Consider the following 16388-nt stretch of genomic DNA (forward strand, 5'->3'; position numbering starts at 1 on the left):
TGGGAAATAGCGAGAAGTTGGAAGCAGCAGGAACAGAAGAGGAGAAACTCAGCTCCCTCACCGTGTCTGATCCAGGGCAGGAAGTCAGAGAGAAGGACAGGCGTTTATGGCTATGTCTGCACTGCAGCCGTGAGGTGTGATTCCCAGTGCTGGTTGAGACTTGCGCTAGCTCAGCTCAAGCAGGCGCACTAAAAATAGCAGTGTGGATGTTGTGGCATGGGTGGCAGCTTCAGCTAGCTGCATGACCTTGGACCATGGGGGTCAGGTGAGCTTGGATCCAGGTGGATAGCCTGAGTTCTGGCCCGTGCTGCAACATCCACACTGCTATTTTTAGCCACTTGCTGGAGAATGAGCTAGTGTGAGTTTGTCTACCTGCGCTGAAAATCCCAGCTGCAGTGTAGACATACTCTAAAAGAGAGGGCAGCTGCAGAGCCAGTGTCAGATGAAGGGATTCTAGTCTCTGTGAGGGACAGGAGCCAGGAGGGAACAAGATATGGAGTGGTCCTAGATGGCTGTGATCTTTTCAGAGATGGAGTGGGTGTTCCAGAAACAAGAGGAGGAGAAAAGGAGTAAGATAGATGCGAGGTTAGGAATGATTGACTAGAGGGGCAGAGGAAGTGGCATAGATGGGTGTGGGAGGTGGAGAGGATGAAGATGGAGGGAGGACCAGGGCTGGAGCAAATCTCACCAGAGATGAAGGGGAGGAGGTAGAGGAGTGTGTGGATGTGAGAGCTGGATTGGTGCTGGGGGAAGAAGGCGAACCTTTTGGGAGCTGCACAGCTGGGAGAGTCAGAGTGGGACAGTGGGGCTGAGGAGGATACTGGGACAGAAGCCTCTTCATAGTGGAAATACGTAATAGGGTGCAGCAACAGTACTTAAGCCAAGAACCTGAAGTGATGAATATTGTATCCAGCTGAAACTGAAGAGGGACTTTATATATGCAAAATCTAGTCTCCAGAGCATCCTTACTCTTAAGAGAGACCTGAGATCTACATTGATTAATAACTTGACATTTGGTGGCGCTGAGCACCTGCCACTTTCATGGACTTCAACCGAGGTTGCTAAGTTTTAACATTCTGAAAAATCAGATGTTAAATGGTCAAGACTACGGGATGTCCCTCGTAAAAGATGAAAACTTCAACAGTATTCCTTAATAGCACAGTCAGACATTGATTCATGAATGACTGAATGCCACTTATGAGCTGCCAGCACTTCCTGCACGACCTGGCTTTGTCCTTGGGAGATTCTCTGCTTGCCCCTCCCAGTCAAGAACTGAGCTTAGAAGAGCAAACCAGATAGCAGTTTAAAGTGGTATGGTTGCAAGAATCACCAGTAACTAATGCATAAGAAGGTTTAAGATTAGTGTGGGTGGGACTTACATAATTAAACAGGAGCAAAATCCAAACTCTTCTGGCAAGCTTGCTCCTAAAACCCACAGGATCACAAATTAGACATACTTACACAGTTCCATCCCTTTAAACACGGGGCACTGAGGAGCAGAGTGTCTGCTATTCAATCTTTCAATATACAGGAAAGTTAGTTTATTGCAATTGTGTCAGAAAACTTGCAGGATTCCCAAACTTTTAAACAAATATAACCAATTTCCAGTCAGTTTGCATTCTAATATAATTTTTAAAACCTGAAGATTCAACATATGTTTTCCTAACCAGTTCAACTGAGTTATTTTTGTACTAAAGGTTAACTGTCACTAAACAGAATAAAATTTTAAAAGCATGCATAACAGAAGTTAAAATGCTGAAAGTTTTGGATCTAATCGGATGCTTCATTATTCCAGAATGTACAAAACAACTATTCTGACTACATCCTGCAAGCCAAGGCTTTTCTCCTTTTCAATTAGCATCCTCCAGTTTCCTAATACAGCAACACAATTTCAGAATTATCCTTTAGATCAGAGGTGGGCAAACTACAGCCCGACTGTCCTACCCAGCCCTTGAGCTCTTGGCCAGGGAGGCTAGCCCCCGGCCCCTCCCTGTTGTCTCCCCCTCCCCTGGGATGATGCAACCGCACAGCGGCTTGCACCCGCCTACCTCCCAGGCTATCCAATAAGCCTGTCCTGCAGCTCTGAGCAGCATGGTAAGGGGCCAGGAGAGTTGGATAAGGTGCAGGAGGTCCCGGGGGGGCAGTCAGGGGACATGAGGCAGTTGGATGGGGCGGAGGTTCGGGGAGGGGGGCGGTCAGGAGCCAGGGAGCAAGGGGGGGTTGGATGGGGGTGTGGTCCCGGGAGAGCAGGGGACAGGGAGCAGGTGAGGTTGGATAGGGGGTGGGGTCCTGGGGGGGCAGTTAAGGACAGGGGTCCTGGGAGGGGGTGGTCAGGGGACAAGGAATGGTGGGGTGGATAGGTTGTGAGTCCCGGGGGGCCTGTCAGGGGGTGGAGGTGTCGATAGGGGGCAGGGCAGTCCGGGGATGGGGGGGTTTGATGGGGTGGGGTCCCAGGGGTCGGTTACGGGAGGGGGCGGTCAGGGGACAAGGAGCTGGGGGGGGGTTGGATGGATCAGAGGTTCTGAGGGGGGGAAGTCAGGGGGCAGGAAGAGGGATGGGGAGATAGGGGGGGGGGCAGGCTGTTTGGGGGCACAGCCTTCCCTACCCCGCCCTCCATACCATTTCCCAACCCTGATGTGGCCCTTGGGCCAAAAAGTTTGCCCACCCCTGCTTTACGCAATAACCTTGCTAGCTATGATTTAGCTTGTTACTTATGTTTGGAAGCTAGAAAGGAATCTGATGTTCAGGGTCACATATTTGAAGGACACAATGCTTGAGGCTTCAGAAACATGCATCTGTACACAAGACAGGTAGCTATGTAGGATTTGCACAAAGCGTGTTTTATGGGTATGAGCATACTTTTACAAGTATTGCACTTCCATGGAAGGGCCCTTACGTTTCCAGGTGTCAATCATTCAAAGCAGACTACACTATAGTATATTTAACACTAGTGGACAAACGAAAGTCTTTTTACCTGCCATGGCTTGAGTTCTCCTACTACAGCTAATGCTATTCCCAATAACTAAGTCAGCAGCAGGGACCTGCATTTCTTATGCTGCAGAGGAGTTTTAGAACCCAGATCTTGGCAAGGAAAATAAAGAATTTTCTATTATTTTTTTATCTGAGCTGTATTTCTTTGCAATTAAGAAAAGCTTTTCACTGGGGCTCTCCACTTTCAAACGTCAGTTGAAGCAAAGAAAATGATGCTGTGTTTGAGAGATTTTTGTTCTTCAAGGGTTGGCTAGTTTGCATTACTGAAAAAACACCCAAGACTTTATTTCTTCCAATGAAACTAGAGGAAGGATCTCTTCTATTAATTTCAGCAGACAATAGTATTCCAAAAGTTTAATCAATGTACAAAAATAGTATGAAGAAAAAGAACACCAAGACCTTTAATAGAAAATATTAGTCTTCAAATTAATTAAATCTTTAGATTTGCTTAACAAGGGTCACCATAACTGGAGAGAATGTCCCTTAGAGCCTGAAGAGGATTTAAGTTATTTTATAACTCAGAGTTCTTATCTATTCACAATAGGTTTAAGGGTGGAAAAATATATTATTCCTTTTACGTTCATTTTCCCTCCAACTATAACCATCTTCTTGTAGACACTCTGTCACTGCTTGAACAGCTACTTTAGCTGAGCTATATGAAGCCCAATGGGCAATTTTCAGAGGCACTGAGCACACACTCTGCATATGAAAATCAGGCCACAAACACCAATATCATTTGTACTCAAACTATTAATCCCTTCCCAGAGCTGCAGTGCCACATCTCCTCTAGCAAACACAACAATCTACAAGGCCAAGAATCCTGGTTATCGAGTTTTTAAAAGGATAGCACAAGAGATCAATTACACTGTCCATTGCCAGATATTTTCCTTTTTGAACTCAGTCTTCCAATGAATGGTAGTCTTCCTCATCCCTCACTTCTCTGTATTTCATTGAAGTTTCCTCCTCAGGTTCATACCTGACCATTTTAATATTCAACCTTTCTGCTAGTTTTTGTGCAGCAAGTTTTGCTTGCATTTCCTAAAAACGAACACACACAGGAAGGAAAGAGAGACAAGTTAAACTATAATTTGTTATTCATCCTGGATGTCAAAAATCTACTAGCTAAAAAAATAGAAACATTACAGAGTAACTTGCATGATCACATTAAGTGTCAACCCAACTATTCTTAATATCTGCAAGAAACAGTGGACATTTCCTTAAATTTAAACAAAAAGATCTTTAATATTTTGATTTAGAAATTATTTCATTTTATTACTTGAGCAGCAGTTTCTCCATGCTGCAATTCTTACATAAGACCTGCTTCCACTTGAACAAGATCAGGCCTATGTAGAGATGTTGCCTACCAGAGTCATGTGAGAAACAGAACTCCCAGCTCCAACAAAGACTGTGGCCTTTGGCAACTCCTATAATTTCTCCAGTTCCAATTTTTCCACCCCCCTGTAAAAAGTTCTTGTCTATTCACAATAGGTCTTAGGGCGGAAAAATATATTATTCCTTTTACATTCATTTTTCTTCCAACTAACACCACCTTCTTGTAGACACTCTGTTACTGCTTACTACAGTATGTTGAACAGCTACTTTAGCTGAGCTATTTACCTAACTCTCAGGAACGCTCAGATTATTAATTGGCAAGTGCTTGTAAAATATTAAGCAGCACCACACTGAAATTAAATAGCCCAACACCAATAAGTTTTTACTAGCTGTCCAGTTTTAAACGTTACCAATCTGTCATCATATGGAATTCAATGCCAAAATCCAGCGCCACAGGAGATCTCTGTTCAAAATGAAATTTCCTTAACCTCCAGTGACTACAAAGAACTTGGTCGTTGCCAGTCACAGTGCAAAGAAAATCAACGGTAATTACGTGCTCGCATTTTTCAGATCTATAACACTGGATACTTCTTTTGCCTTTATTAGCATGAATGGGGCATCCAGCATACACTAGTGACTGGTATGCTCATTACCGAGCATACTTTTTGAGTTCAAAGCACAGAGGTGACAAGTGACACTGCAACGAATTGATCATTACTATATGCAAAGAATAAGGCTAAATTTTATTTACTGCTTGATAAACAGCTCTAAAGACTGAATTTGAAAACACCACTGACAGAATCAAATAGAAAAATTAATCTGACCTTCTAAAGAGAGTCTGAGAGTCTCGACTGACTAACATATGAAAGGCATACCCTTTATACCGTGGCTTTCCAGAATGGTCTCAGCAATATAATTACATTTTCCAGTCCAAACAGTAACACTGATTCATACCTCATATATTTCTTTTTGCTGTGTCTGAAGTGCTACTGATTCTTCTACAGATAACAGTTGGGTAGGTGCATGATGAAGTGGTGGCAGCCGGGCTGCTGTGATGTCATCCAGATGTTTCTTATCTCTAAGACGTCTTTCTTCTTCGGAAATTGAAGATCCAAGTCTCCTAGGTGAACGACTAGGTGAGGAATCATGAGATGAGCCACTCCACTCAGCTGGTAATCTAAAAGGGATCAAATGTGAAGTTGCAACCCATATTTGCAATGTGAATTTAAGATGTAGTTTTTAATTCTAGAAATAGTCATTTCTGATACAGAAAGACTAAGAAAGAGACCGTATAAATCAGGTCATATTATAATGTACCACATAAGTGAACAATAAGTTGAACTTTCATAGTGCTTCTTCATGTAAAAAGGTAATTAATTTTCACAGCACTTTTACAAGGAAGGAAACTTTACCAATGAGGAAAAATTCATGGACAGGTTAAGTGACTTCCCCAAAGCCACACCGTAAATCACTGCTTTCGCAAGGATTAGAATGGAAGAGTTCCCAGCTCAGCAATAAGTCCATTAGAATATGCTGCCTCTCTCAATCTACTGAACGCTATCTACTTCAATTAACTTCCCTGAGGTTGAGTACATTCATTTTTTCACAGGAAATGCTCCAGCACATTGAAGGATCATGCCCTACTTAAGTACAATCTCTCTCTATATACATGTTTCTAATACTAACCATAAAATCACATACTACACAGACACCTGGAGTCACTCTTTCCTGCCTTCCTCTGTGAATATCTGAAGTTTTTAATCAATGGAAAAAATGAACTAGTGATTTCATACAGTTTGTAATCTTCTAATGTAGTGATCTGCAGCTACAATAGGTTAATCTTTTCAATTATATGAAGGCACTATGATGATGCTCCATGATGCATATCAATTGTTTCCAGAATAGCACCTAGTAAAGGTGCAAAACGCTATCATGTCACCAACTTGTAGCAAATATTCTTTTCGGGGGGAAAAAATCTCTGCCAGAAGTTGTACGTCTAGTTCTATGTTTCTGTGTATTTTGTGCCCATAAAATAGCAATGGCTGGGAGTCAGGGAAACTTCAGCCAGACAATTTTGCCAATATAGAAATTAAAATTCAGAGTGATCCTGAAAAAGCCACCTGCTATTACCGTTCAATTGTAGTCCTAAAAGGAATATTTGCCAGTTAAGTAATAGCTTCATAGCGTGAAGCAAAAAAACCTTTCAGGATTGATGATGATTATTTATTACTCGTGGAATCAGGAGACTAAGCGACATTTTTTGATGATAACTTTTGAATCAGGATTTTAGCCCCAGTCTCCAGATGTGGGGGACTAGCACATTAAACTAGCATGACACTAAAGCATTTACAGTCGCCAATTTTATATAGATAATAGTTAGCCCTCCTATTTATGAGAAACTTCTATATTCCGCAATACTTACACGTTGGTTTTAAATTTATTTTTAGCTCTTGGGTTCTTAGCTCTTGATTCTAGAACTTCAATATAATGTGGCTTTTTTGATGCCACGGTGGGAAAGCTTCCAAAGGGATTCTTCTTAAATTTAGCAATGTTCTGTTCTTTTTCTGATTTTCTTTCATTGTTATTCCCATCTCCAACTGCAACTCTTTCAAAGGCATCCACCAGCACGTCACCACTGCTGCCTGAAGCATCCACTGGACTTTCTGTTTCACCCAGAGAACTGTATTTAGGTATCTGCTGATCAATTTTCATCAGGCTGATTGTGGATGAATTTAAATTGGATTCACTTTCGTGAGATTTTGCATGGTCTTCTATCATACTCTCTATTTGATTAAGTTTTTTATGGCCCTTTGAAGAAGCTGTACGTGTGTCTCTTTTCTCGGTACATTCAGCTTCCTTGTCTTGCAAAACAGTTGTAGAAGTTTTGTTTACAAGAGTAGCAGAGTTTTCATAAATAGATGAGAAAACTTTATATGTTGATTTGTTCTCACTCAGGGCAACTCTTTGCTTGTTTGTATTAATCGCCTCTTGTTTTGTCTGAAACTCCAGTCTAACAACAGACAACAGTTCAGTTGTCCTCCTTAATTCTTCCTGCTGTGCTATGGCAAGCTTCAGCTTTTCAACAAAATCAGAGATCTTTTTACCTTTATCTGGAAGTCTATAAATAAATGTCCTAAAAATAAGAAAGAAATAGTTATGTGACAAGCCTCAGTCTTATTTCTGATATTCACATATGTAATATCAGATGGATAAAGTTAATAGTTTCATGAAAATATTAAAACATTGCTGGTTCCATGACATTAGAATTCTAATGTTTTCAGAATGCTTTAAGTTTGCATAAATGCATGACATCTGTAGTTTTATAAGTTCATGACTATAGCAGAAAAAAAGTAATCATTTTGCCAAACCAGTGAAGATTATTCTGAGCTGAAATAATGATTTGACAAATATTTTACAACGATTTCATTTAAAAGATCACAGAACTGGGAGGGGAAAATACAAGACTGAAGTGAACTGTGCTATGATTACTGAAGATATTTATCAATTGACTTTAGAACTGTGAATTTATAAAACTTGAGTATACTTCTAAAACTGTTGTCTTGACAGCCTTACCCAGAATAGTCTTCACAACTCTATTAAGTTGTCAAAGCTATCTGTAGCAAATTAATCACAAAAGTGTGTGCGTGTGAAATCCAACCTATAAAGTGATGTGATTCTGACACAAATGAGTAGCATTCACAACCAGTAAATTGGGTCCAAGAAAGTTTTACTAACTGATTTTATGGAAAAATCAAGTGAAGTATCAGTAAGTAGATCTCTTAGGTGTAGTCTACACTAGAAAAGGTTTGCTGGTAAAGCTATACCAGCAAACCCTCCTAGTGTATACACAACTTACACTGGCGAAAATCTGTTTTTGCCACTATAGTTTATATCAAAATAAGCTATATTAGCAAAAGCACTTCTATGCCAGTATAACTGCATCTTCACAAGGGATTTTGCTGGTATAGAAATGTTGCAAAAAAAAAAACCAAAATGCCCTTACCAACACCAGAAAAGATTTCAGTGTAGACCAGACCTTAGAGAATAGGGCTAAAATTGCACATTTGTGCAGGATATATGTTTGTTCTAGTTCTTCCTTTTCCCCACTCTTTAGTTTTCCTTCACTGGAAGGAAAAAAAAAAAAAAGATATGTCTTTATACTAAGTTAGCTACCTCACTGTACATTTTTTAGAGGGGACCAGGCACAGAAGTTTCTACCTCAGCATAGCTAGTTGTAATCAAAGCCCCACTGATTGGGGTTTACCTCAACTAACTACACTGAGGTATAAAACTACTTGTGTCTTGTCTCCACTACAATTTTACATCAAACTTGCTATCTCAATGTGAAACAAGACATATCTTTTTTACAATGAAGACATAGCCTAAGTTTTAGACACCACCCCTCTATATTTCCCCCATAAATTGATGAGTGACACCCTCCCCACTTTGGCCTTTACTCATTAACTCTGTCTCTCACACACACTCTTTTTATTCAAAGAAGACTTGAAAGCCTCCTTAAAAACCACGTATTTCTGTAGATGACATGTTATATTTGCAACTCATTAAAGCCCTGACCCCGCAAACATGTAAACACGTGGGGTGGTTTTACTTATGTGAGGAGCCCCACTGACTTTGAATAGAGTCACTCATGCTTAAGTGCTTGCAAGATCAGTCCCTACTAACGGAAAAGCATCACTTATTTATTGTTCTTCACTGGTTCTTGCTCTCAGACTCAAGATCTAAGTGATCACCATGTGTTGGGTGAGGAAGGAATTTTCCCTGAGGTTAAATTGGCAGTGACAAACTTTTTCACCTTCCTTTGCGGTGTGTGGGTGCAGGTTACTTGCTAGGATTAACTGGGTCTACTGAACAATCACTTTCCTGGCTTTGGGTGTTGATGTACCTCACTCCCACCTATTCTCTGCCTGTGGCACCTAACAGCCTAGTCTCCCGTAGACTGTAATACTTTGGTCATTGGGTTTAGCATGTGGGTGCTGGGTGGCGTTGGCGGCCCGTAATATACAGGAATCAGACCAGATGATCCGGTCAGCCCTTCTGGCACTGAATTCTATGATTGTCTGATTCTGTATTGCTTGGACTCCCAAATCCTTCTGTCCTCTATCAGTGCACTCTCTGTGCTTGGCACAGCCCCCGTGAAGTGGCCCCTTCAATAGGGGAAAATTCTTACAGCTGTTGGGCCTGTTCTGCCCACCAAGTCCAATCTGTGACCTGGCTGTTATCCCTCTCACAAGAACTCGGCTCTTGTCACTGTGGTATCCACCATCCAAAATGACAGCAGACAGTGGGGGGACAGGTGCTCCTGCAAAGTCATTGGCAAGATCAGGCTTCACTGTGTCATGTCTGCGTGTCTTGGAAATGGTGGTGGCTGTGGGTGGGTGAACAGGAGGAAGGCAGCTATGAGCGTGCACACGCGTGTACGAGTAGGGGGGATGATAGCGGTGTGTTGGTCTTGCGGTAGTGGTACCTCTATTTGTGTGTGTGATGGAGGTGGTGGAAGCTAGGGGCTAAGGGACAGGACGCAGGGCAGCTCTGTGTGTGTGCGTGGTACGTGTGTGGGGGGATGACAATACCGATGGGGTAGTGGTGTGTCTGTGTGTGCATGCGCGCGTCTGTCTGTGTTTTAGGTGGTGGTAGTTGGGGAGATAGGAGGCAGGGCAGCTCTGTGTGTGGAGCAGCGATGACAGTAATGTGTTGGGGTAGCAGTGCGTATCTCTGTGTGTGGGGGCTAGGGGGACCAGAAGCAGGGCAGCTCCGTGTGTGGGGCGGGGGGGGAATGAATGAGAGCGGAGTGGTGGGGCAGCTCCGTGTGTGGGGCGGGGGGGGGGAATGAATGAGAGCGGGGTGGTGGGGCAGCTCCGTGTGTGGGGCGAGGGGGGGGAATGAATGAGAGCGGGGTGGTGGGGCAGCTTCGTGTGTGGGGCGGGGGGGGGATGAATGAAAACAGGGTGGTGGGGCAGCTCCGTGTGTGGGGCGAGGGGGGGGAATGAATGAGAGCGGGGTGGTGGGGCAGCTCCGTGTGTGGGGCGGGGGGGGGAATGAATGAGAGCGGGGTGGTGGGGCAGCTCCGTGTGTGTGTGGGGGGGAGGGGAATGAATGAGAGCGGGGTGGTGGGGCAGCTCCGTGTGTGTGTGGGGGGGAGGGGAATGAATGAGAGCGGGGTGGTGGGGCAGCTCCGTGTGTGGGGCGGGGGGGGGGGAATGAATGAGAGCGGGGTGGTGGGGCAGCTCCGTGTGTGGGGCGGGGGGGGGGAATGAATGAGAGCGGGGTGGTGGGGCAGCTCCGTGTGTGGGGCGGGGGGGGGGGAATGAATGAGAGCGGGGTGGTGGGGCAGCTCCGTGTGTGGGGCGGGGGGGGGGAATGAATGAGAGCGGGGTGGTGGGGCAGCTCCGTGTGTGGGGCGGGGGGGGGGAATGAATGAGAGCGGGGTGGTGGGGCAGCTCCGTGTGTGGGGCGGGGGGGGGGGAATGAATGAGAGCGGGGTGGTGGGGCACCAGTGCATCTCTCGGTGAGTGCGGGGGGGGATTAGGAGGCAGGGCACCGGGGGGGGGGCGGGGATGGCAGCAGGGGTTGGGTGGAAGGCGCGCGAGGGCAGCTGTGTGCGTATTGGGGGCGGGCAGCTGGGCCCCGGCGGGAAGCCGTTACGCCGGTTACCCGTCTCCGCCGCGCGGGCCCGTGGCCGGGGAAGGACGGGCTCAGCCCAGCCCCGGGGTGGTGGCCGCCGGGCGCTATCCCGCGATCTCGCTCCCGCCGGCCCCGCGCTCACCGAGCGGCCAGCAGCCTCTCCTGGCGCCTCAGCATCTCCTGCAGCTCTTGCAGGCTTCGGCCCCGCAGCTCCCCGCCTTCCCCTGGCGGCGATGACATGCTGCCAGCCGGCCGGGAACAGGCACCTGTCGCTGCAGGGGGTTCCCCAGCGCCGGCTCCGCCAGCGGCTTCCGCCGCACACAGTAGGCCGCCATGTTACCGGAAAGGACGGTACGGCAGCAGGGTCAGACTTTGTTGAAAGGCGGAGCTGTGCGCCGCTGATCCCTGGGCCCTTAGCCGGTCGTCCCGCCCCTCTTTAGATCCCGTTCTTCTACCAAGCGCACACCCAACCCAGGCCGGATGGGTCCCGCCCCCCCCCATCCGTCACGCCTCCATTTCCGTCCACACACTGTCACCCCACCCCCCTCTATCTCGCGCCCCCATCCCAAACATGCCCAATCCCCCTCCTCTGCCCCTAAACCTCCACCCACCTTCCCACTGCCGGACCACTGACCAGACAACCCCGCTCCATCAACCCCTGCATCCCCCACAGACATTATACCCCCATCAGTCTCCCCCCCCCAACGAGTCCCAGGCTCCTCCCTCCGGACAACCCTTCTCCAAACGCTGATCACCTCCCGCTCTACATGACCCCTGCTGCATCCCATGCACACAAATATACCAACTCATCACCAAACCTCACGCTCCTCCTCCCTCCAGGCCCCCTTATCTCTACCCACAATGACTTTGGGGTCTAATATCCCACGGCCCTGCCAACTGCACTCCCACTTTGCACAGAACTCCGCCCTCACCTTCCAGATAACCGTGTAAACGGTCACACATTAGAATGCAAATGTACTGTTGGTCTCTACCATAGATAAAACTCTGTGGGGCACTGTGTCTTAAAAATAGACGGTGTCAAAGATGATGTTGGAGTTGCGGATACAGACGAACACAGCTGCTACTCTGACCCCAGTTGTGAATGCGATCCTCAGTCACCCAAGTGTGTTGTACCTGTTGAGACCAATGATGCAGCCAGCTTAGAGTCTGCAACGTTTTCTCTAGCGCGATCCTGATGTCTCACTGGATATTAATGCAGTGTTGTAATTCATTAGGGACAAACGCTATTCATTCCTCCCTCCATGACTGTAGGAACAAAGATGTAGAAGAATCAGTGTGGTGGTTTTACTGCTCCAAGGGCAGGATTAGGGTGGTTACTCAAGTCTGAATTGTGGGGACTTTTACAAAGTCCCTCCACCTCTCAAATTAGCTCCTGGTAATAGCTGAAAAAGCAAAAACGATGGGAAAGGACAGCATCTATACTCTTCGTTCAGCACCCTTAGCAGCCCGCATGTATCAAAGTGGGAAAGTTGTTCCTTTCGCTCCCCCAACCTTGGTGCTTTTGCGGTTAGAAAGCAGACGCCTACAGCCAGATAGAAAATGTCCTCATTCCTGAAGCCAGGCATTTTGTTAAACTTTCTAGTAGTACTTTAAATAAACAAACAAGAATGACAGAAAGTAGCTGTCTACCACCCCAAAAGCAACATTTATATAATGCTGTCATATTCACTCAATTATTGTGCAGTAGGGCAACCCTTGTAAAGTGACTGGTGTAAAGAACAGATACCAGCATGAGACTCAAAATGGCAATTTTCAAATGCATCTGTATTCCCCCAAAATATTAACACAAGACAACCAGCAAAATAGGAGAAATGCACTCAAGACTACAGGGAGTGGGACTTAAACAGCAGAAACCAGGAAGAAAGGGGTGGGTTAAGAGTAGAAGGAAGGGAATTGAATGAGGATGGTAGGGTGGCGCCAGTTTCCTATTTCAAGCTGAGTGATGCAGATGTTTGAAAAGATCTGTGGCTTGTGAACCACAGGTTGCTGACTTCTGCACTAAATAAATCAAGTGACCCAACTGAAGCAAAGGGCCCTCAGCCCATCAGAGTTCAACTCAAGATGGATCCCCATGTCACACAGTCTGCATTCTTGAATGTGGTTGTTACGTTCATTGGAAGAAGCACATTTTGTAGTAAGCTGGATGAAAGAAATAGTAGAGAACAGAAGCAGATACTTGTGTCTGGTGTTCAACAGTCAGTTTACTGAAAAAGTAGTGAGGGTCTAGATTTCTTACTAAAACTGATTTGCACTTTTCACTGGTAAAAAAATCTAGCCCCTTCCATTTGTTTAAATGGACATTATCTTTTAGCTGACCATAGGATCTTACTAGGACTCAAGATTTTTAATTGTCAGGGATTGCTTAAGTAAGGGTAAAGGTGGAGATTACAGGGATTTTTGCAAATTGACATTTTCTATTGACTATTTTTAGTTCGGCCACAAATTTACATTTTGAAAATACAGGTTTTTATAAAATGTAGTGACAATGAATACATTTCTACCTTTTTAAAAAAATTCCCAAATGAGAACAGATTATTTGAAGTAAATAAACATTCCTCTTCACAATGCAAGAGCTAAACCTTGCAACACAAAAGAAACCAAAAGTGAAACTGACCTCATTGACTTTCATTGTCCAAACAGAGAAATGCAAAATCTAAACAAAGAACATAGATGAGACTTATGTCAAACTTGTTTTAAAATATCTTTGTGGGTAATACACAAGGTAAATATAGAACTTCAGACTCTGTTGGTTTGCTTATTTTGTTTTTTCTCAACTGGTTGTTATGAGTGCCATGATATTTATTAAACCCACTCCATCTAGTAGTAATAATAATAAAGCCATTAGCTGAATGGTGGTTCCCAGGTGGCAGATTTGGGTCTTTTAAAGTTTATCCCAATAGAGGCCGCTTGGTCCAAGTACTAGTAAAGAGACATTTCTCAGAGATTGTTAAAACAGTTGTTTTATGAACAGGATGAACTGAAGGCCAATCCCAGAGGGATTGAGAGAGGAAGCATGTTAAAATGACTATCCACCCCTTTGTTTGCTCAGCTGGAAGGTGAATGGAAAGGCTGAGGGCTAGGGGAAATGAGATTAATCAAGTCGGCAGCTACCCATTGGAAAAAAAAATACCATGATCAGGGTGAGAAAAACCCAACTAAGTGACTAGTGAGTGGATTGTCTTAGTGCCTATTGCCCCCAGCCCAGATCATCCCGTCCTACAGAAAATCCTACAGGAGAAGGAAGAAATCTCTGTTTGCCCCATTTCTCCCTGATCATTCAGTCAGGGGAGGCAGGTTTTGCCTCTGACAAATAGGCAAGAATACTCCCCCTCCCCAATTTAGGTGATCCCAGGGAAGCTGTAATAGGCCAAATAAAGGCTCTATTCCCCTGCATCTGCTCTGAATTCTAGCCCCTCCTCTGGCCAACTCCCAAGCCCCAGTAACCCTTTAGACCTATAAGTGGAAGTTTTTTAACTTACTCTTCACACAGCCAGAGGCAGGATGATGCGTATCCCTCAGCTCACCCCCTCCTGCCCTATATCTCCACCTCTTCTCCTTGTGCAAACCACAGAGAAAAATGTGGCAATGTCATGGAAAGAGAATGCCCCCTTTTTCTGTAGGGGAACAGGGAGGCGCACATACAGAAGGTTCTTTTCATGCACAGGTCTATGCAGGATGATCTACAGCTCTATCACTATTATACTTTGAGTTGCTGCTGTGTAACTTCCGTTCAATCATTATTACATGTGCAGAAAGGTAATAGCATTTACAATTTATATTTCTAACTCTGAACTGCAGCACCACCGTGCAACAGTAGGAGAAAAGGTGATGGGAATGAAATCTCATGTTGCAAATTACCAACATGAATCATCAGCGATGATGTGCTGGATACAAAACATGTGAGTTCCCCTATGGCATCACTCATAAGGACAATCACTCAGACTGTGACATTCATCTATCTTTAGCTAGCATCATTAGGAAGAATACTGAGTAGATGATGCCTGTATTAGGATAAGATTTAGAATTCCCTTTATGGTTTAAGTGTGATCAGGAATTTACATGGAGGTCATCAAGTGATCCACCTATAGAAAAGAATGGGGGTGAATATACATTTCTGGTCAAATTTGATCTTGTCACTTATTCAGCAGAAGCCATTATGGATGCCTAGGCAGTGGAAAGTAGATGCTAATGCTCAAAGGTAGAAGTGGATCTGAAACACCCTCACCCTCCCAACCCCTACCCCTACCTCCCTGCTATGAACTGGCATCCGGAGCAATTGCGGGGAAGGGGAAGGTCGTGCATTCTCATGCCTTGCCAGCTGAGAGTACAGAGAACTGTTTTGCAGGAAGGAAACCCCCCAAACAGCCCTGTTTCGAAGACAAGTAGATCTCATCAGACAGAACGTGGTCAGCCTAATACAATCTAGGGACTTTGGCCACTTCTTTTTCTACTGGGGTTCAGAAGTAACATATTTAAATTGCACATCAGTAGGGTTGCCGATTTTGATATGATGAAATCTCCAGGAATACATCCAATGACAATCTTTAATTAAAGATTAATCTTTATTTCCTGGAGACTCCAGGCCAATCCTAGAGGGCTGGCAACCCTACACATCAATAGTATTTTCACAGCTTGTCTTGAAGAACATTCTCTTTGTATTAGAGCATGTTTTGCCTCCACATTAGAGGGGAATATTTCTTCCAGTCACCAACTGTTTTCTTGAACACTTTGTTCAGCACTCATATAAGGTGCTTATTATTTCACAGGATTGGTCCCTTTGTTTCTTATTATAGTAGATTTTACTATGCTCCCCACTTTGGATATTGTCCCAACAGAGGGTGCTATTAATAACAGCTGACTGAAGGCGACAGTCTGTTTTCTGTCATGTCTGAAGTCAAATGCAATTTATTCCTCAATAGTATGAGAACAGTTGCTATGCAATTCAGTGTTATTTGTATGGCAAATATCTTGGAACCTACAAGAAGATCCAATTATAAGAAGAGCAGCAGAGAAGAAAATCCACTCTTCTGATAAATAAAATAGAATAAATGAGGTGACAGATGAGACAAGGATAGGAGAGAGGAATATTGCTCTTTATATAGGGAGATTAGGCTTTCAAGTAATTAGGCAATGTATCCAAAAGTATACTGTTTGACATATTATACAAGTCACTGGGGACATTCTGATAGAGATAGATGTTTGCATGTGTGAATTTTTAATACTTCTGGAAGGTACCAGAATGAAGCTCTCCATCCAAAGGATAGAAATAGGAAAAAGGCCACAGGATTAAAGCCGGTCAATGTTTTTCAACTAAAAAGTTTTATTGGAAAAATGTGGATGCATCAAAATTTTTGATTTACCAACTGGGAAGTTCTAAAAAAAATGAAAATCTTAATTTAAAT

General features: G+C 44.5%; 1 protein-coding gene across 1 annotated transcript in view; it reads right to left on the bottom strand.

Moving 5' to 3' along the window:
* Positions 1-2243: 2243 nt before the first annotated feature.
* MYZAP (myocardial zonula adherens protein) overlaps positions 2244-16388 on the bottom strand; it is a 91332-nt gene continuing 77187 nt past the window's right edge. Inside the window, exons 13-15 of the mRNA XM_073303761.1 lie at positions 6746-7456; positions 5278-5500; positions 2244-4029 (exon numbers count right to left, since the gene is read on the bottom strand). Of these exons, the coding sequence (XP_073159862.1) occupies positions 3889-4029; positions 5278-5500; positions 6746-7456 (1075 nt within the window). The 3' untranslated portion in view covers positions 2244-3888. The remainder of the gene's footprint in view (positions 4030-5277; positions 5501-6745; positions 7457-16388) is intronic.

This window comes from Lepidochelys kempii, chromosome 10 (genome assembly GCF_965140265.1).
Source record: "Lepidochelys kempii isolate rLepKem1 chromosome 10, rLepKem1.hap2, whole genome shotgun sequence".
Classification (NCBI taxonomy): domain Eukaryota; kingdom Metazoa; phylum Chordata; order Testudines; family Cheloniidae; genus Lepidochelys; species Lepidochelys kempii.